Raw genomic sequence first — 19,955 nt, forward strand, 5'->3', positions numbered from 1 at the left:
CCCGCCTCCCCGCCTCCCCCTCCTCTCCCCTCAGCATCAAATCCCAACCACCACCATCAGTTTGCTCCAGCCCCTTCCTGTGTCCTCGCAATAGCAAGCCGGTCTGAAACCTCTTGAAATCGTAGGTGTGTGCATGTGTCTGCCTGCGTGGGGGTGGGTGCGCGGGGGGTGGCTGAGAGCCGCCAATAACAATGCACTGAGCGGGGGGAGCCCTCGTTCTTCAGGGAGCCCCCCTCCCGGCAGCCCCAGGTGCTCGAGGGGTGAAGGAGGGCCCCGAGAAAGAACTCGACCGAAGTGATGGAGCTGCGCGGGGAAGCGCGGGAGTCCGGCGGGCGCTCGGCGTGCCAGCCCCGGGGCTCGGCTTCCCTTCGCTACTGAGAGCAGGGGCTCGGCGGCAGAAGGAACGAACCCTGCGGCGCCTCGTGTGTAGAAGTCCAGCCATGCCCCGGCCGGGACAAGCGGGTAAGGCAGCGGACCTGGCTGAGATAGGCAGATGGATGGGAAGAAAGATATTGGACTCCGTAGGGCTCCACCAATTTGGGATGTGAGAAGACGAAGGGCAAACGGGAGGCAGCCGTCTTCCACCTCCCACATCGGTAGCCCTTTCATCCAAACCCAGGGCACTGATAGCAGAATGCAAGGTCAACCCACGAACTGTGATCGTGGTTGAGATCGGAACTCTCCAGATGCCTCTGACCTTCTCCTGGAAGTCTGGCATCTACTGCCGGTATTGATGAGCTGGCTGGCCTGACGGGCGGTACAACCCATCTGGAGGGGTGGCATCAGTTGGGGCAGGCTGGCCTGCTGTCATCTTGAGTCTGACACTAGCCCTGGTCCTGATGAGAAGCAGCTGTCCAAGGTCTGAGGCTTCCTAAACCTGGAGAAGCATTTCCCGGCCCGGCCGTCTGAGCGTCCCTTTGAACAACAACATTAGGGTTTAAACAAAGACCTTCTCCTTGCAAGGCACATGTCCTACCACTCAACACTAGATCTTCCCAATCAAATGGTTACTTGTTTGCTGATTAATGAATTTGGTCATGTGAGCTAGAAAACATGGGGTCTTTATCCAACCTGTTTGGAGGGCACCAGGTTGGGAGAAAGCTGATCTACATTGATGCCTTCTTTTTAGCTCAGTTCTCCCACCAATTAACCTTGTCATCATTTTTTACAAACTGTTACCATTACAAATCTTATTCACTTTTCACATTAGATTTTATTTAACTGGAATTTTCCGAATAAGCCACAGTTCACTGTGTTCACACAATGGTGTCATAAATCATAGTTTATTTAAACTATAATAGTTCAGTCCACACAAACATGCCTTATCAAAACAAAATAATCAGTATTACAACTTAAACAGTATATGTTCCTAAGAGCTATTGCTTCATGTTTCCTGATGTGTCACCAGTTCCCTTTTGAGTCTGGAATCATGACTACTAAGACCTGGTCTTGATCTTGGTTAAAATTATTTTTAATGAGGAATCTCTAGCTCCTCTGGCCCATGCTGAAAAGTCCCTTTTTTCCTGGAAGAAAGGCATAGAACTGAATCCTAAATACTGTGATCTCCCTGCTCAATTTTTGATCCATTTGGAATCAAGGCAGCCAATCTGGAGTTGAAGCCACACATTTTTTTACTCTGATCTGTGGAAAGATCAGAGTGTAATCTCCCAGTATTGTTATGCTGGTCTGCTCAGGATATCTTTCATCCCAGTTAATTATTCTATGAGTATTTTGTTAGTGACACATAAGAGACTTCACTTAAGCCTGATTTAATGCCTTCCATGTTCAGAGAGATCTCCCAGGTACCAATAGAAGAGAATATCCATAGCTCAGGGTTGAACTGTGGAGTCCTTGGGGCTCTCTGAGCTTGGTTGTTTTCTTGCAAATATTTCATTACCTGGCTAGGTAACATCTTCAGTGCTCTGAAGATATTACCTAGCCAGGTAATGAAATATTTGCAAGAAAACAACCAAGCTCAGAGAACCCCAAGGACTCCACAGATCTCCCAGACTTTGGGGTAAGGTGACTGCTGATCCCCTGTAGGCTATGTTTGGTTGTTCTCTTCTGGACATCTATGATCTATTCCTTAATGTTTTATTGTTGCTGCTTTTAAAGTGTTAAGTTGCCCAGAGTCATTTGGAGTTAGGTGGCCTCTAAATTATATAAATAAATAAAATAGATACATAACTCTCCAAGATCCCCTGTGTCCTTGCCCAATGGAGGAACTCAAGTCAATCACATATATTTTACTGCACTGCCCATTTTATCTGGCTCGGTGTACAGGTTTAATAATGCCTTTGTTATCTAACCACCTTGACTGGGTGGGATGAGAAGGTACTCCTTCTATTACCCGATTCATTTGTGAAAAATCTCCATGAAGGTGGCCAACTTCTGCTCTACTATTTTTGCTGTAGGGGATCTACTTTTGTAGTGATCTACTATTGATCTACTTTTGTAGTGGATCACTTTTACTTATACATATATTGTGCATTTTACAGAACTGTGTCACTGAATGTAGTGCATTGTTTGCATTACTGTATATTTTCCAACCTTCCCCACTATCTTTTCTTTTCAAATTGTATGTATATAATAGACAATTGAGAGCCAGTTGGGTGTAGTGGTTAAGGCATCAAACTAGAAACCAGGAGGCTGTGAGTTCTAGTCCTGACTTAGGCACGAAGCCAGCTGGGTGACCTTGGCCAGTCCCTCTCTCTCAGCCCTAGGAAGGAGGAGGCAAGGGCAAACCCCTTCTGAAAAACCTTGCCAAGAAAACTGCAGGGACTAGTCCAGGCAGTCGCCAGGAGTCAAAAACTGACTTGCAGGCACTCCCCCTCTCCCCACTTATTAGGACTCAGTGCAATATGTTAATCTAACTCAAAGTATTAATTTTTTAAAAAATCACACACAGCCTTTCTGTGTACTTGTACTCAAGTACCCCAGTTTCATTTAAAGAAAAACATTTACCTGTTAGTGTTCTTCTCATATTTCAGGGCAGTTAAAGAATTGGATTTTCTACTCTTTGAATTCACTTATCACACTAAGACATTGTTTTGTATCACATTGTTTGGGTTTTTTTTTAAATAGCCTACAATTTACTGGGTTTACACATCACCTAAATTATAAGCATGGTTTCTAAGTCACTCAAGTAGGGTTTGTACAATATACTACATCAAAGTTAAACAAAGCACATTTTTCCTCTGTGTGATTTTTAATTCTTTCTCTTTTTCATATAGTAGAATTCACGGCCATGCAATAAAGCAGGTTGGTCCCAGACAGGGCCAGAAAAAAACAAAGTACTTTATTTCACACAGCACAACATGTGGAACCTTCTGCCTCAAGATGTGCTTATCGTCACTCATCCTTAGTAATAAAAGCAGAAAATGAAGTGGTAGTTCCCTAAATAATTCAATTGCAAAACCCTTGTTTACACTGCTGCAGAATTTAAGAGGTCATTTATTTGCTCTTTCCTAGTGCAGAATATACACTGTTCTTGCAAAACCGTGCTCTGCCAGTTGTACACTAGGGAGATCAAGTTCAAGTTACAAAGGAACGTAATCAAATACTGTTATCTTGGTCTCCAGGTTTTTAGAAAAATGAATCTGGAAAAAGAAGCACATGGAAACAGTTGATCATTGTAACAAAAATACAATGTATTTTAAACAGGAAGGAAGGAAGGAAGGAAGGAAGGAAGGAAGGAAGGAAGGAAGGAAGGAAGGTCCACTTTCCAAGGTGCTAGCTGTGACATCCAGACCTGATTATTATTCTGATTAGGAAAGAAAGATAATGGGGTTTGCCTGTAGGGGGAGGGGTTAAATATGGGTGTGTGAGGATGGGCAGGTGAGCTGTTATTGCAAGACTTAATGAGAAGTGCAAAGAAGTGAATGATTCCACCTTCCTTTCCAGGTGAAGCCCAGTAAGAATTCTGGAGCTGAGGGACAACATGCAGGGAAACTATGACAGTGTAATTTCTCTGGGTAAGTGTCCCTTCTTCCTTCTATAAATTTGTAAGAATTGTATTGAATCGTTGTAATAACACTTATGGACAAAGCCCTTCCCCAGATTTCAGCAAGGCTTAGGTTGGGTCCACCCCAAGTGGATGAGAACAAGGGAACAGACTGGATGTTATCACTTGGGAAGCCACATCTTTTAAATGTTGCTTCCCTGCTTTAAAAGGGGAAGATCTTGCAAATAAAAAGCTAACACATTTGAGCAGAGTTTCTCAACCTTGGCAACTTTAAGATATGTGGACTTCAACTCCCAGAATTCCCCAGCCAGCATGGCTGGCTGGGGAATTCTGGGAATTGAAGTCCACATATCTTAAAGTTGCCAAGGTTGAGAAATACTGCATTAGAGAGAGAAGCTCCAACCTAGCTCTTGCCCTGCTAGGTTTATTTTCTACCCCCCTCATGGCCAATAAAAGATATTTGATTAGAATTTCTCTGAAGTTGTCCCCACCCGCAGCCTGAATAAGTCCAATGACTTCCACTGCCTCTCATGCTTCAGGAAAGGTGTGAGGATGGAGGAGAAAGCTGGTGCAAGACCCTTGTGACAAGTTCTCAGGCTGCAAAATGGGTCTTAATCAGATGCATCCAGGGGTATGTGGGTCAAAAAAAGCCACATTGGCAGCCATGTCTGTGTGAACAAAGTTCTGCCCTTTTTTACGTGTATTGCTTGTGCAACGCATATCACAAAGGGACAGAGCTTCAGTCACATGGTCGTGGCTGCCATCTTGACTTTTTTGACATGCATACATACCCACACACCCTGTGGACACCCCTGGTGTTAACTAAGGAAAAGTAAAGCATTGTGTCTGATTTCTTTTCTAATTCTCTTCTTCCCCAACGCCCCAGCGGAGGAAATAGCAATCAGCTGGCCCAGGATAACAGCTTTTGCTGAGTCTCATAGAAGAGGTTTAACCCCTGGTAAGTCTGCAAGTGGGGTGGAGGAGTATAAGGGACCCCAGATGTTTCAGAGCTTTCATCCTTGTTCCTCTTGGACAGCTGTGCTTAACTTGGCACTTTCCAGCTGTGTGGACTTCATGGCTGGGGAATTCTGGGCGTTGAAGTCCACACCACTTAGAGCAGCTGAGGTTGAGAAACACTGAGCTACAGCATTTGTGCAGGGATGTCATTACATACATTTGTCATTTGACATTCCCCACCTTACCTCCCCTGCAGATGCCCACACCTAGGGGTCTTGCATATTATGAGAAGATGGGGAAATGGACAAATAAATGACTTACCATTCCAAGCAATAGACAAGGAGGAACTTTGTGCAGGTTCTATAGAGAGTTTCCTACACACTTGGAATTTACACAACTTAGGATGGAGGAAAGCAATGGGTTGGTTGCACATTAAACAGGGGTGTCCATAGCATATAGTCAAAAAAATCAAAATGGCAGCCATGATTAAAGCTCTGCAGAGCTTTGATCTCACCATTATCACCACCACCTTGACTTGTTGGACCGCACCCTGCAGACACCCCTATAAAAGAAATCCTGTGCCAGCGTGTCACTTTCAAAACCTGCTTGGATTATAACTGTCATAATTTCCAGCCAAAAGCAGTCAGTTGCCATGCTGGCTGGAGGTGAGAAGAGCTGCACTCCCCAGCATGTCTTGAGGGCACCAGACTAGGGAGGACCAGTGGTGTTGGGGGAGGGGGGAAGGGAGGACAAAGATACAAGCAGCTTTACAGCAGTGCAAATCCCACCCCTTTTACACATCCATCACAGTGTCCCATTCAAGTATGAAAGCATCCGAGCTTGTGGTGGTGAAGCTGCTTTCATCATCTTGTCAAACCAAGAAGCTCCTGTGGACACTCACAGGGAGGACACTCACAGGGAGGAAAAGCTGTGGGGAAGCTTGGGAGTAACAGCATACGTGGGCAATCCAAAATGCCTCTATTCAGGTCTTGACAACTGGGAAAAATTACCAGGTTGTGTTGACTGGTTTTCCCCAACTTGGTGTCCTCAAGGACTACTGCTCCTATGGTCCACAGCCTTTTTGTAGATACTCCCCTGGAGTGCACCAGATTTGGAGAACTGCTGTCACCATTACATAGATCAGTGGTCTCACGCAGGGTTCTTCAAACTGTGTCCTGCAGAACCCTCGGGTTCCATGAGAATTTGATGGGCTTCCTTGAGAGACTGGGGGGGGGGGGGAATGTTCAAATGCAGCCAATTTTATGTCGCTAGAACTTTGCCTCTTGCTGGCTTCTGGGTATTTTTAAAATATACTGTACATACTGTATAAACTTGTGGATAAGCTGAGAATTCTAGGTTCTGAAATACAACCCCAAAATTGGATTCAGCTTATCTGTGGATTGGCTTATCCACAAGTATATACAGTAATACTTTTTTAAAGTACCTAAATATACTGACGGATAAGCCCATCTGTGGATAAGCCGCCCCTCAAATTTTTAACCAAAATACCTTGAAAATTGCACCACCTGCAGATAAGCCAATTGTGAAAATTAAAACATATGAAAGTTTTGAGGGTTGGCTTATCCGCACATGGGCTGATCCACAAGTAGAAACAGTGTATGTTCCCCAGCTTGAAACCCCCTTGGTCTAACGATTATGTTCCACTTCTTGCTGCTTCCCTAGACATGTGAGACAACTAGAGAGTTTTTGAAGCCAAGAGTTCCCCAAGTTCCTTCTAATTCACTGTCTTCCCCTTGAACCTCCAGACCTTCAGGGATATGCCAGGGTGGCCATGTCAATAAGCCCACAAAACTTATTGGCCTCCCCCACTGACCAGCCTATTATGAAGCTGGTAGCCCACATTTCCAGGCTATCTGCAGAGAAAGCGCAAGCAGCATGGAAACCCAGGCTCCAGGTCCCATGCTCCGGGTTCCATCAGCCAAGGAATGTCAGCTGGCAGGGACCAGGAGACGTGCCTTTTCTGCCATGGTGCCTGCCCTCTGGAACATCCTTCCTCCTGAGATTAGGATGGCCCCGACCCTTTTGGCTTTTTGGAAGGCCTTGAAGACCTGGCTTTATGCCTGGGCCTAGGGCCCCAAACATGTGAAGGGCCCCATTTCATGGCTGTGCTGATACCGACTTTTTTTAAAGATCTCTTGGCTGCATTTATATTATATTAAATTTTTTGTAATGTTTTAAATGTGACTTTTTATTGTTGTTAGCCGCCCAGAGTCACTGGTCTGAGATGGGTGGCTATATAAATTGAATAAATAAATAAATAAAATCAGAAAAGGCTTCTTCAGGGGGCCTTGGTGAAGGAGGGGTGTAGCCATCCCTTCTCTGCCAGGCCCCTCTAGAGCACATGAGCTGTTTGGGGCAGGGTGGTAAAAATATCCAGAAGGACAAAAATGTCTAGAAGGACCATGTCTAAAAGGACAATTCTAAACAAAAAATGTCTAGAAGCTCAATTTTTCCTAGAAGGACAAATGTCTAGAAGGACACCCCCCTTTTTTTTACATGCATCGTAATACATATAAAGAAGGAGCAGCTGCATCTTGACTTTTTTGACCCTCCCATGGATGCCACTGTATCTATAGTGACTGTAGAGCAAGGAAGAAACTAAGGGAATTGTGGAGGAAGACCAGAGAGAGCGATCCCTCTTCTCTGAGCCCCAATTCCACGCACCGCATGGCGTTTGTCACCACTCGTGGCTCCCAAACAAGGTGTTATCTGTGAATCTATGACTGGCTTCTCATGACAGCTCGAACCCCAATCTAGCCGCCACAAACCCAGCCTGTGTGGGTGTTTTATGATTCAGCTTATTTCGTAAGCCAAGAAAATAAGGAGAACTGAATAAACCTCTGGCACGTATATCCTGGAAATGCAGCTAATATTGTGCCAGGTGGTCTGCGGCATACACTGACTTTGTGTGTGCAACACACAACAGCCTCCTCAATAGCCAAGCCAGCATGGAAGGGGGGAAAAGTCCAGAATGTTGGTCTGAAGAGAGTAAGGGAAAAAAGGCAATCCAGCTATCACAGTGTCAGGTTGAACTGCAGAAAGCACGTAAGGAGAGACAAGGAAGAAGGAAGGAGGAAAGAAAAAGAAAACACACAGTGGGAGAAGGGAAAGGAAATTGGATATAGGCTTGATGGTTGCTAGGCAATTAGCTGTTCGCTCTTTGCAGTTCCTCTTTAAATGTTTGCAGATGAGGAACCAGATCGAACCGTCACTCTGGGAACAAGTAGGGCAGCATCTCTCTGCCGCCTCAGCTGGAGTGCCCTTCTTTTTGACTGAATGCCGTGCCTAGAACAGGCAGACCAGACCAGGATTACCGGCATTTCCATCAGCAGGCTGAAACAGTTGGGGGCATAGGCAACTGGTAGAAGCCACAATGCCACGTGGGTCATGATGTTATTGCAGAAACAAAGCATGCTATGAAATTTGTGCCGTTGGTGTGATGATGTCATGACGTGCACAACCGCACTTGCCCCCTTCCCTCTCCTGCAGATTTATTTATTTATAAGATTTATATCCTGCTTCAGGCTGAATAACTGTAGAGAGATGCCCATGGACGGAGTCCAGCTCAGCAAGCAAAGAGAGCAAACTCAGTTGGGCACTATGGACCAATTGCTTTAAAACATGTGGATCTCATGACACGATAACGCTGGCATGATAAGGCTAACAGGACTACATTTGCCCCCATCGTACACCTTGTTGTACAAGTTTGGAGGGTTACCTGAAGCTACCTGATTCCATGGAGTTGGAACGGACATCAGTTTGGGTTTACAGCTTGCTTCTTATAACTGACAAGGATAGCTAAGTCTCACAGCATACACAGTATCATGTCAAATTCTCAAATTGGCTGAAGGTCCACCCAGGATGGGAGGAAGATAGTGTGCATTTAGCCCTGTTAAGCTACAACAGGGCTTAGCAAATTGTGTGAACTTAGCAGAAGTGTGGTGGTTTGAATCATTTACAAATCAGAAAAGTGAAATTCGGGGAAGAGAAGTTAGATAAGAACTTCCATGGTGTTCTGGATCTTTCAAAGGAGCTAGATTTAGGGGTTGGGAAGGGTTAGCTGAACATAGGATGGATACTTGTGGGAGCTGTAATCAGGAAGCTACATGTTCAACAACTCACCGCTGAATCCACGTTACCATATGTAATGATGTGTATACAGGTAGTCCTCACTTACCAACCACTCATTCAACGATTGTTCAAAGTTGCGATGGTGCTGAACAAGTGGGATTTACAACCGGTCCTCGAAATTCTGGCCATTGCACCACCCCTGTGGTCATGTGATTGCAATGTGGGCACTTGGCAACTGGCTCGAATTTAACGACGGCTGCAGTGCCCCATGGTCATGTGATCACTATTTGCCACCTTCCCTGCTGACTTCCCACAAGCAGAGTCAATGGGGAAGCCAGCAGGAAAGGTTGCAAGTCACTCGGGTAAGTCTCCCCCACCTGGTAGCAGCCACCCCCAGGCCCGAAATCGCTCACACACCACTGCAGCCACCTGCACTCCCTCTCCCACCTGGCAGCAGCCACTTACCTGCCTGCCAGCCTGCTTGCAAGCCACCTAGGACTTGCAACTTCTTGCTGCCTTCCCCACTGACTTTGGTAGTTGGAGGCTGGCAGGAAGTTGCAAGGGGGTCCTCGCTTAACGACCTGCAATCCTCACTTAACAAAGACAACAGGGACTGCCAGGATTGCCATCGCTAAGCAATGCAGTCACGTGATGTCACGCTTTACGATTGCATTGCTTAGCAAAGGAAATTCCAGTCCCAATTACCGTCATTGAGCGAGGACTATCTGTATCTAAACTGGATGAACTTAATAGCAACTAGCAAGCTGCCGTGGAAAGAGGTGGGACTGAGGAGGTTCCAAAAAGTCTTGGGCTGTGGTGGGTTTTGATGTCAGGTCCATCACTCTATGACAACCTTTTTAATTCCCTTCTCCCAAGTTTCCTTTCCCAGACCCCAGGAATTACTGGATTCTCTCATTGTTCCGGCAGATGATGGGATGGTTAGTGACAATGACAATGGGGACGAGGAGAAGGAAGGAGGGAAGGAGAAGATGGTGCCGCAGCAGGCTGGAGGAAGAGAAGCTAATGGAGGTGACATTGCAATTGAGAAGGTTGAGGCCCAGCAGGATCCACCCCAACAGGAGTCCAAGGAGGTCCTTGAGTCTGAGCAGAAGGCCAATAATGAAGGCCTACGTCAGCCTCTATTAGGTGAGAAGCCTAAGAAAAAGAAACAAGGCAAATTGCTCACTCACCGTGGCTTTAAGAAATTCTCCCCACGTAGCCATCATGGGCTGCTAGGCCATACTAGCCGGTGCCACAATTGTGGCAAGGGCTTTGGCAAGCGTTCCTGGATGCAGAGTGGAGTCGTCATGGAGAAGCCTCACAAGTGCAACGAATGTGGCAAGGGCTTCCGGCTGAACTCAACTCTGGTAACCCACCAGCGGCGCCACACCACCACTAAGCCCTACCATTGCACCACGTGCGGCAAGAGCTTCAGTGTTGGCTCAGCCTTCATCCAGCACCAGCGCACCCACCTGGGCAAGAAAAGCGGCCCCAGCCCGGGACAGCCCTGTGAGTGCAACGTGTGTGGAAAGAGCTTTGGCCTCCCCGCACATCTGATCAAGCACCAGAAGCAACACCTGGAAGAGAAGCCCTACAAATGTGGGGAGTGTGGCAAAGGTTTCAACTGGAACTCCCATCTGGAGCGCCACCAGCGGATCCACACTGGCGAGAAGCCTTACATCTGTGAGGACTGCGGCCGGGCTTTTGCCTGGAGTTCACACCTGGACCGTCACCGGCGTATACACTCGGGCAACTTCCCAGCGTTTACCTCCTGTCAGTGTTGCTTGACGGGGACCAGTGCCTTAGTCAGCCAAGCCAGCCCCAAACCTCACCAGTGCAGTGACTGTGGCAAAGAGTTCAACAAAAGCACAGCGCTGTCTAAGCATCAGTGTGCTCACCATGCTGCTGACAAACCGCACCTTTGCAAAGAGTGCGGCAAAAGCTTTGGGCTAAATGGAGCCTTGCTGCAGCACCAGCGCATGCACCATCCAGAGGACTCCGCCAAGCCCTACACCTGCCAGGACTGTGGCAAGAGTTTTGCCTGGAGTTCCCACTTGGACCGACACCGGCGTATCCATGCTGGAGATAAGCCCTACCACTGCGATGACTGTGGCAAGAGTTTCTCGCAGAGCTCCCATTTGGAACGGCACCAGTACGTGCACCAGAGCGCCGAGCATCCACCTTGTCGCTGTTTGGATTGTGGCTTCCTGGGAACTAGACGGAAGCGTCGTCGAGGGACCTTGCAGGCATGCAAATGCAGTGACTGTGGGAAGCCCTTCTTGTGGCAGCACCCAGCCTGCAGTGAGGGTGGGAGGGGTGGGCAGGAGGCTGTGGGCCATCAAGGCACGCAGACGGGCGAGAAGCCCTATCCTTGCATCGACTGTGGGAAGGGCTTTGCCCAGAACTCAGCGCTGGTTAAGCACCGGCGGATGCACACTGGTGAAAAACCTTATAAATGCACTGAGTGTGGCAAGAACTTCAGTGTGCGCTCTAATCTGCTGAAGCACCAGCGCACCCACCTGGGTGAGAAGCCTTACAAATGCAGCGACTGCGGCAAGGGCTTCATCCAGAAGTCAGACCTCACCAAGCATCGGCGCATGCACACTGGGGAGAAGCCGTACCGCTGCGACACCTGCAGCAAGTGCTTCAGCGTCAGTTCCAACCTCATCAAACATCAGCGCACCCACCTGGGGGAGAAGCCCTACGCTTGTGGGGAGTGTGGCAAGGCCTTCATCCAGCGCTCAGAGCTGACCATCCACCACCGCACCCATACTGGGGAGAAGCCCTACCAGTGCAGCCTCTGCAGCAAATGCTTCAGCCGCAGCTCCCACCTGAACCGCCACCAGCGCACCCATGGTGGCGGCGAGAAGGCCACGGCGGGGCTGGCCCCCTCCCCATTGCTTGCCCCCGACCCCCACAAGCCTGCCCTTCCTCTGCCCGCCTCTGTCTTCTCTGCCTCTTTTTCGTCTCCCAGCCCTCTCCCCCCCTTGCCTGCCTTCCCTTCCTCGCCCTCCCCTCTTCCCATCCCTGCTTTGGAGCTGCCTTGGGCCCTCCCCTTCCCATCCCGGAGCTTCCCACACCCATCCTTTCCCTCTTCTGCTGCGTCTGGTGCCCAGGCTTCTTTGATGAACTAGCCCCTCGCATGTTGCTTTTCCCATCCTTTGAACACTTTCCCGCCAGAGATCCTTCCTGAAGTAGCATGCAGGTGTCATGGTTCCCTTCCTGCTCTCTGTTTCTTGTAGTTCCCTTCCTAATTACTTTTGCATCTTGCTTGTGAGCTTCCAAGAGACATCTGCTTAGCTACTGTGGGAACAAAATATTACACCTTGGTGACCTTGGCCTGATCCAGCCTGTTCTTCACTCCAAGACATTGGCTCAATATTCAACTGTCTTCCTTTCCATGTCTCCCTCCATAGACTCTTTATCTGGAAAGATTATCTCATCTTCTTCTGCGAAATTCTCACTCTTTTGTCTCTTTCTATCTCCAAATCTTCTTGTGCTTTCTGTTATTCACCACACTTGTCATGTTCGTCCTTGTAAATTCCTGAATTACTTTTCCAGGTAATTCATCTTGTCTGGGTACATAATACAGACCACCACAAAGAGATTCTGTTCTCTGGATGTGATATTACAATCCTGCCCATCTTTCATTTTCAAACATTCACAGTTCTTCCTCTCACTGTTGTGGTGGAACCAGTTCCAGTTCTGGCTTCCGTGGCTTCATTTACAGGAAATCCAAGTTTCTTCAGCATCCTCCAGTGTTCTGATGGGCACCAGGAGAGAAAGGAAAACCTCATGGTACATACAGATGTATATTTAAAATCTTTGGACTCTAGGAAAACAGCCTTAAAACCAAGAGAAGTGAATGTGCGGGGAAAACTCCATGAAGTATGACCCTGCTCTTTGAGATGGAGAAGGGGTGAGATGTGAAAGGCAGTTTTCTCAAAAAGGCCATGCTGCTTTCCTCTCATTAGGAGTGTCCACGTGTGTGTGTGTGTGTGTGTGTGTGTGTCAAAAAATCAAGATGGTGCCAATGGCTGTGCAGTCAAAACCCTGCCCCTTTTTTATGGACAATGTGTATTTTTTTTTTTTTAAAGGTGGGGCTTTGATTGTACAACTGGGGAGGCCACCTTGAGTTTTTTGGATTCACACATATGGTAGCTCCCCAGGCAGACATTCCTGCCCAACACGCTAAGCCCAAATACTCTGAGCTGTACGTTTAGTCACACACACACACACACACACCCATATACCTCTTACATATTTCACAAGGTGTAAACAAGCAATTCATTGCGTGGCAGAAAGCAAGTAAGAAGAATCCTGCTAGATCGCCCCAAACAGTTGATCGGTTCTGAATCCTGTTCCCAATGGTGTCTAAACACAGGCCTCTGGGAAGCCACAAGGAGAAGATGAGGCAGGAATCCCCTACTCTGCTCAAGGGTGTGCTACCCCCAAGATTAACTCCCATTGAGCCCCAAGAGTGGCCAACAGCTGCTGATGGACCTGGCCCCTGTTGGCTTCGCTAATCGCATTAGAAGAACCCTCTACATCAAGGATTTGTATGGTAGCAACTTCGCGTTAGGGCAATTTCTGCTGTTTGGAGTGAACGAGGTATGTTCTTTCCAAATTCCATTGTTATAGGAAAAGAGAAAATGGTGTTTCTTTCCATTTCTGGTACTATCTCTGTATTGTTGCCCCCAGTCGTTTTATCTTGTTCAGAAATAGCCCCCATCCCCTTTTTATGGCCAAAGTCTGCTGGAGGGATGATGAGTATATTGTGGACGCAACTTGTAGGAGGCCATCTCATGCATTTGGTAGGAACTGAGATTCCCTTTTTAATCTGTTCTCTCTCTTTTTTTTTTTTTTAGTGAGGGGAAAGTTGGGGGTTTGATTAATTTTTAAATACTGGGTTACCTCTAGTCTAGGCTTTAAGTAGCAGGATTTTCTTGTGGTAGCTGCTTCAAAATAATGGGAAGCCACACCACTAATTTACAGCAATCATCTTTGCAGGTCAAAGGGGGCTCTGGATACTTAAAAAAGAGGGGGGACTTGATATGTCAATCATTGTAAATGTTCTTGGAAGTGAATTACAGGAGGCTTACAGAGAGATGGGAATAGAATTGCTACCTAAGTAAAGCAAAAGAGCTTGGCAATTGCCAGGATTTGAAGGGCACCCTCCACATAGCTATTTAAAACATTCATTTCAAAATGCAGATTTCCCCACAGTCTTGAAAGCAAATGTTAATATCTAGAGATGTTGAAAGATCTCTTTCAAAGGACGCCCTCTCTTGCATCTTAAATAGAGACTTCTGGACATGTAGCCTTCTCAGAATTGGGGCACTCTGTGTGTGTGTGTGTGTTTGTGTGCAAGAGAGTAAATGGTTAAACACTGGCAGGCAAATGCTCATCTTTGGCACAGGTGCAGGGACATGTCTGCACTGTACAGTACTGTACAACGATGAGAAAAAGAATGTGTTCTGTGAACTCATTCAGCTTGCTTAGTTTATATTTCAGTGCGTTGTGGATATTGTTATGGTTGATGGGACCTTGGAGGTCTTCTGGTCCACCTCCTGCCCAGGGCAGGTATCCTCAGACCATCCCAGACACCATGTCCAACCTTTGCTTGAGAACTTCCAGTGATGGAACACCTGATTACAGGAGGCAGGCTGTCCCATCGCTCTCACAGGAAATTCTTCCTTATTGTGAGCTTGGATCTCTCTCTGGGAAGCTTCCATCCATTGGATCTTGTCTTGGTTTTCTGCTCTCTTAAAGAAAGGAGTTTCATTTTTTTATTTACTCCAAAGCAGCCCTGAAGATAAATTTCTTGCTTCCTTGCATCCATCCATCCATCCATCCATCCATCCATCCATCCATCCATCCATCCAAGAAAGAAGCAGTACTAGAAAAACATAACAGTGCAGAGACTATTCTTGATTTTAATATTTTTTTCATTTAAAATAAATTCATGAAAAGTTGGCATACTGCAAAGCCCAGTCTCTTCCATCATCTCTCTCCCTTTCTGCCCCAGAACTTCACAGGCAGTTGCAGAGAATTAAAATGATAAATGGCTGCAGCTGGTGATATTGAAGGATCTTCACTTGCTTGCTGGGACAGGTGGGGAGCTGTGGTAGGGAGAAGGAGGAGATAAGAGTAATGTGGAGGAGTTAAATAGATATTTGGGGACTGGCTGAGTCCAGCATGGCATCCTTCAACTTGCCACTGGCCCCAAAAGTTTTTTTAATCTTATGTTAAACAGGCTGGCCATATTGGAAAATTTAAGTTTGCCACCAGTGAAGCAGCAATCCTGTTTCCCTTTCATGAGGTTCAGGAAGCAATGGCCCCAGGGTCAAATCCAGCCTACAAACGGATGCCAACTCCTTTCCTACTCCAGAGTCAAAGGGATACTGGCAGGGAGGTCTGCAGGGCATGGTCAAAAAAGTCAACATGGCAGCCACAACAGTGGGACCGAAGCCCCACCCATTATAATGGGCAGCACTTCAGTCCCACCCGGTCACCATGACTTTTAACCACGCCTTGTAGACACTGCTGGACACAGGAGGGGATCTCTCTAGCTTTATGGCTCTCAATAAAAATAAAATAAAAAATAGGGGCAGGAAGTATATGCTCTGCCTTGCCTCCTCACCCACATCAATATTTATGTTGGGGGGAAGGCATGATCATGAATCCAGAATCCCAAACACTGACCTGTGTTCAGCCCAGTCGGGCTGCAACTTATTTGTCATCCTCTTCATTTGTATGGGCTTTCTCAGAATTCTTTTAAAGTATGCACAAGTTCTGGTTCTTGCTGTTTCTTTGAGCCCGCGTCACCCCTACCCTGCAAACTGCTGGTTGAGTTAGGCTTCATTCTTCAGTCAGGACAGGAGGACCTGCCATGGACCCCAGGTGGCCTTCGGAAGTTCTATTCCTCACTCAGTCCTTTGTTACCATGTTGTCATCGCTCTGCTGTGCCAGCCACCTCTTTGCCAATGCTGAATCCTTTTGCTTGATCACCGTTTCTCCTACAGTCTTTGTTTCTTAGCTTGGAACCAGGAAATGGTCATGGGGGGGGGGGGGTTGTGGCACCATTTTGATACTCTGATCATGATCAAGCACTTCATAGCCAGAGAGAGACCACAACTTCATGGTGAATGCCTGCTTTGTGCACAGAAAGGACTATGTTCAGTCCCAGACAAGGATCAAGCAGATCTTTGAGACCAATAGAAGAGAATATCTATAGCTCAGGGCTGAACTGTGGAGTCCTTGGGGTTCTCTGAGCTTGGTTGTTTTCTTGCAGATGTTTCATGACCCGGCTAGGTGACATCTTCTCAAGCTCAGAGAACCTCAAGGACTCCACAGCTCTTTGAGATTCCAGAAAGGCTTTGCAGTGCAGAGTTCTGTTCCCAACAAACTGGGTTCAGATCTCACTCTAAATCGTGTATGAGTGGTCTGTTGAATAAACAAACACAGATCCACTGGCAGCACCAAACTAAAGCACATCTTACTATGGTTTAGCACAAGGTATGAATTGTACCACAGTCTGACCTGGAATAAATCACCATGTAGATGCTGTGGACTGCTTTGAAGAATCCCAAGATATAGCCATCACTTGGAGCAAATGCTTTTTTAAAAAATGGGCAAGAAAGGCTCTGTGTAATAGAACTGTACAAAATGGAGGATCTGGGCTCGTGTGCTCTTATCCAAGAGATGGCTTCTGGCAAGGGAAGCCTACTCACATCCCTGCCCTTCATGTCTAATTGTAAAACAACAATTTTTTTAGCTTGACATACTACAAAACCAAGAGCAGGAGCTCCACGCTCTTCTTCTTGGCCTTTATTTGACTCCAAAATAAGGCCGAAGGGTGAGGTGAACAGGAGGGTCCCTCCTTGCTAGGAAAAAGGCCTTTGTCATGAGTGAAGGGTCTCACCCCCACTTTGCTGCTGATGGAGTTTGATTCCTCCAACGCCTGAACAAAATCTGAAGGAGATGCCTGCAAAGGGAAGAGATTGTTCTTCTATTTCTAGGGAGCATCTTGTCTCGGGATTTTACCAAAACACCAAAATCCTTTTATGAAAATATCCCCTTGCAAGTTCATCACAAGACCCCATTTACTATTATATGCTGGGTGTTACCAGAGAATACTATTATATTCTCAGTGTTTTTGTTCAAAGGCCATATTCCTTTAGCAGAAAGATTGAGAAAACTCCATTTTCACCCTGAGTATGCAAGCAGATGAATATACATTCTACAACACTACAATGTGAAGAAATAAATAAGGGAAGATGAGTAAACAATATTATGTCAAAACATGTTTATTATGGAAATGAACTATGTAATAAGATTATTGTAAGGTATTTTCAGGACAATCCAAGCAGCTAAATACCTATAATGCTATCCATTTTGTAAATATTGATGCAGTGGATTTACACTTCAGGCTAAGCCATGGTTTGTTTAATAGTGGTTTATTGAGGAAACTGCAATTGGTTGGACTCACATTTGGGCTAAGCCATAAGCTGTGGTTTACAAGCCACAATAGCTGAACTTACCAAGCATTCTAAACTCAAACAATGGCCTAGCATGATTTGTGAACAAAATCAATATATTATTTCTCCCTGGAGGAAACTGCCTTTCCCAAAGGAATTGTTGGTAAATGTGTTAAATCAGTTAGAACCATTTGATGCTAGACGAATACTTTTGAAAATGCCAGAAATACAGGTGGTCCTTGTTTAATGATCACTAATTCAGTGACCAAACTTAGGATGGTGCTGAAGGAGTGGTAGTTACAACTGGATCTCATACTGACAGCTGTCACAGCATCCCGTGGTCACGTGATTGTGCTTTGTGACCTTTCCTGCTGGCTTCCCACAAGCAAAGTCAGTGGGGAAGCCAGCAGGAAGTCACAAATCACAGTCACATGAGGTCCTTGCTTAACAACCCGGGTGGTCTTCATTTAACAATGGCGACTGGGACTGCAGAACTGCCATCACTAAGCAGCACAGTCATGTGGTTTTTTTGAATTATGACTGCATCACTTAATGATGGAGTTTCCGGTCCCAATTAACAGCATTAAACAAGGACTACCTGTAAACCCATCACAGTGAGCTTGGTAGTGCTGTAGATGTGAATCAGAGGTATTAACCAAGGAAGAACATGCTCCTATTTGGCTTAATGCAGCCCAGTGTAGTCTTGAAAGGTACGAACATCCAGACAGCTTACATGGAGCCTAAAACAGCTTTCAAAGAACTACTAACCCTTAGGGACAATCCAAAAGAGAGAAGCTGGAATTATGGACAAGCTTCTGGCTGGGCTTACATGTTGGAATTAATTTGTCATTTTTAACTATGGCTTGATGAATAAGCCACGGTGTCCTAACTCACACAATACACTGATCTATCAAGCATGATTTACAAGCCATTGTGACTGGGTTCATACATCAGCTAAGCCAAAAGTAAACTACTTTATGGTTAATAGGATATGTAAAGCCAAACTGGGTCTGTTAAAAGTTGCAGTGGGCTGCTGAAGTATTTCATGATTCAGTGTCCGAAGACAGCTTGTTATAGCAAGATTTTTTGGGTTGTTATTTTCCTGTATATGCTTTGCATTTGTAACCCTTTATCTATGGTTATCTGTACTCCTGTATCTGTTGGAATTGTTATTTTATTGCTTGGATGACCTATGTGATTACTTGACTGAAGCACAATGGATTAAAATTCTGTTGTATTGAATGATCTTCTTCCCTTTTTTTCCCCTCCAGATGATCTTGTTCATACTCTTCTTTTTTTCTAGTAGCCAGTTTTCCATGCCCCTTAGCAGAAGCCCTCCTAAATTTCCTGGAGGCTGCCCTTGATCTCCTCCAAAAATATCTGAGTGAGAACAGGACATACTGCTATTGTTTTGACGTGTTTCAGAGCACCACATGTGAAGACATGTACTTGTGAAAACCAGAGGGTTGAGTTTATATATCAATCAAAGCTATGGTTTAGCCATGGTTTATTAACTAAACCACAATTGGAAATTTGCCTATATTGTTAAGCCATAACCACACCCCCAACCTGGTGAATCTCTTTTACAATTTTGGGAGTGAACAGGTCCACTGTTGTGGTAGTTGCCCAGTTAGAGCAGTGCTTCTCAACCTTGGCAACTTTAAGATGTGTGGACTTTAACTCCCAGAATTCCCCAGCCAGCCATGCTGGCTGAGGAATTCTGGAAGTTGAAGTCCACGCATCTTATAGTTGTTAAGGTTGGGAAACACTGAGTTAGAGAATAAATGTCTTATGGTTCTGCAAGTTTCTCTTGAAGTCTGTGGTAATGAAAGTTTGTTTGGTAGTCCATGGTCCTCTTAACAACTGCCTCCAAATCCATTTTTCTAAGGCATGTATCCAGGTAATAGTTTATTAGAATCCTACCTGCCACCCCCTGCAAGTGCACTGTTGCAGGATTCTCTCAACTATCCCTGCCCTTTGCCTTTGTCGCTGAGCCCACTTCCAAATACAATCCTGGACTGTACCCACACCCGTTTTTATTTTCTAAGCAGGTACACCAAGCCCGCTTAGGAAGAGCATGTTGGAAAGTGGCCCTTTTGAAATGTAAAACCTCAAGCCATGCGGGGAGCCCGGCCGAGAGGAGGGGAGATGTTCTCAGGGAAATCAGTGCCTGCCTGTGGCCACATGGAAATCATAGCGATTAACCCTGCTTCACAAACTACCATGCTCCGTTCACAAAGACACTGTAAGCCCAAACTATACAAGCTTCGTTGTGTGAACTGGGCCTGAAATTAATGTTTTTGAGGTGTGAGAAGAGAAACGGGAAATGGTGCCTGCCAACAATCTGAGAATGCTGGTAGTAACTGCACTGCACAACCTAGTACCCCAAAATCACAAAGTCTTCCCAACCTTAGCATAAGATGAATGGCTGCAGCGCTGACACTCATTGTATTGCCTAGCTC

General features: G+C 46.1%; 1 protein-coding gene across 1 annotated transcript; it reads left to right on the forward strand.

The window, feature by feature from the left end:
• The first annotated feature begins 171 nt into the window (after positions 1-171).
• Positions 172-18,692, forward strand: LOC112541412 (uncharacterized). The gene is made up of 4 exons (XM_025170793.2): positions 172-462; positions 3,904-3,974; positions 4,851-4,922; positions 9,890-18,692. The coding sequence occupies exons 2-4, from the start codon at positions 3,941-3,943 to the stop codon at positions 12,145-12,147; spliced, it is 2,364 nt and encodes a 787-aa protein (XP_025026561.2). The 5' UTR covers positions 172-462; positions 3,904-3,940; the 3' UTR covers positions 12,148-18,692.
• The last annotated feature ends 1,263 nt before the right edge of the window (positions 18,693-19,955 follow it).

The sequence above is a fragment of the Python bivittatus genome, unplaced genomic scaffold, assembly GCF_059951505.1.
Source record: "Python bivittatus isolate LINGU-HERP-01145 unplaced genomic scaffold, Pbiv_v1 ctg000080_np1212, whole genome shotgun sequence".
NCBI classification, from domain to species: Eukaryota; Metazoa; Chordata; class Lepidosauria; order Squamata; family Pythonidae; genus Python; species Python bivittatus.

Bases quoted from the DNA above. Each gene is read 5' to 3' on its own strand.
- LOC112541412 (XM_025170793.2), top strand. From the start codon at position 3,941: ATGCAGGGAAACTATGACAGTGTAATTTCTCTGG. The intron at 3,975-4,850 runs GTAAGTGTCCCT...CCAACGCCCCAG, and splicing joins TGACAGTGTAATTTCTCTGG to CGGAGGAAATAGCAATCAGC. The intron at 4,923-9,889 runs GTAAGTCTGCAA...CCTTCTCCCAAG, and splicing joins TAGAAGAGGTTTAACCCCTG to TTTCCTTTCCCAGACCCCAG.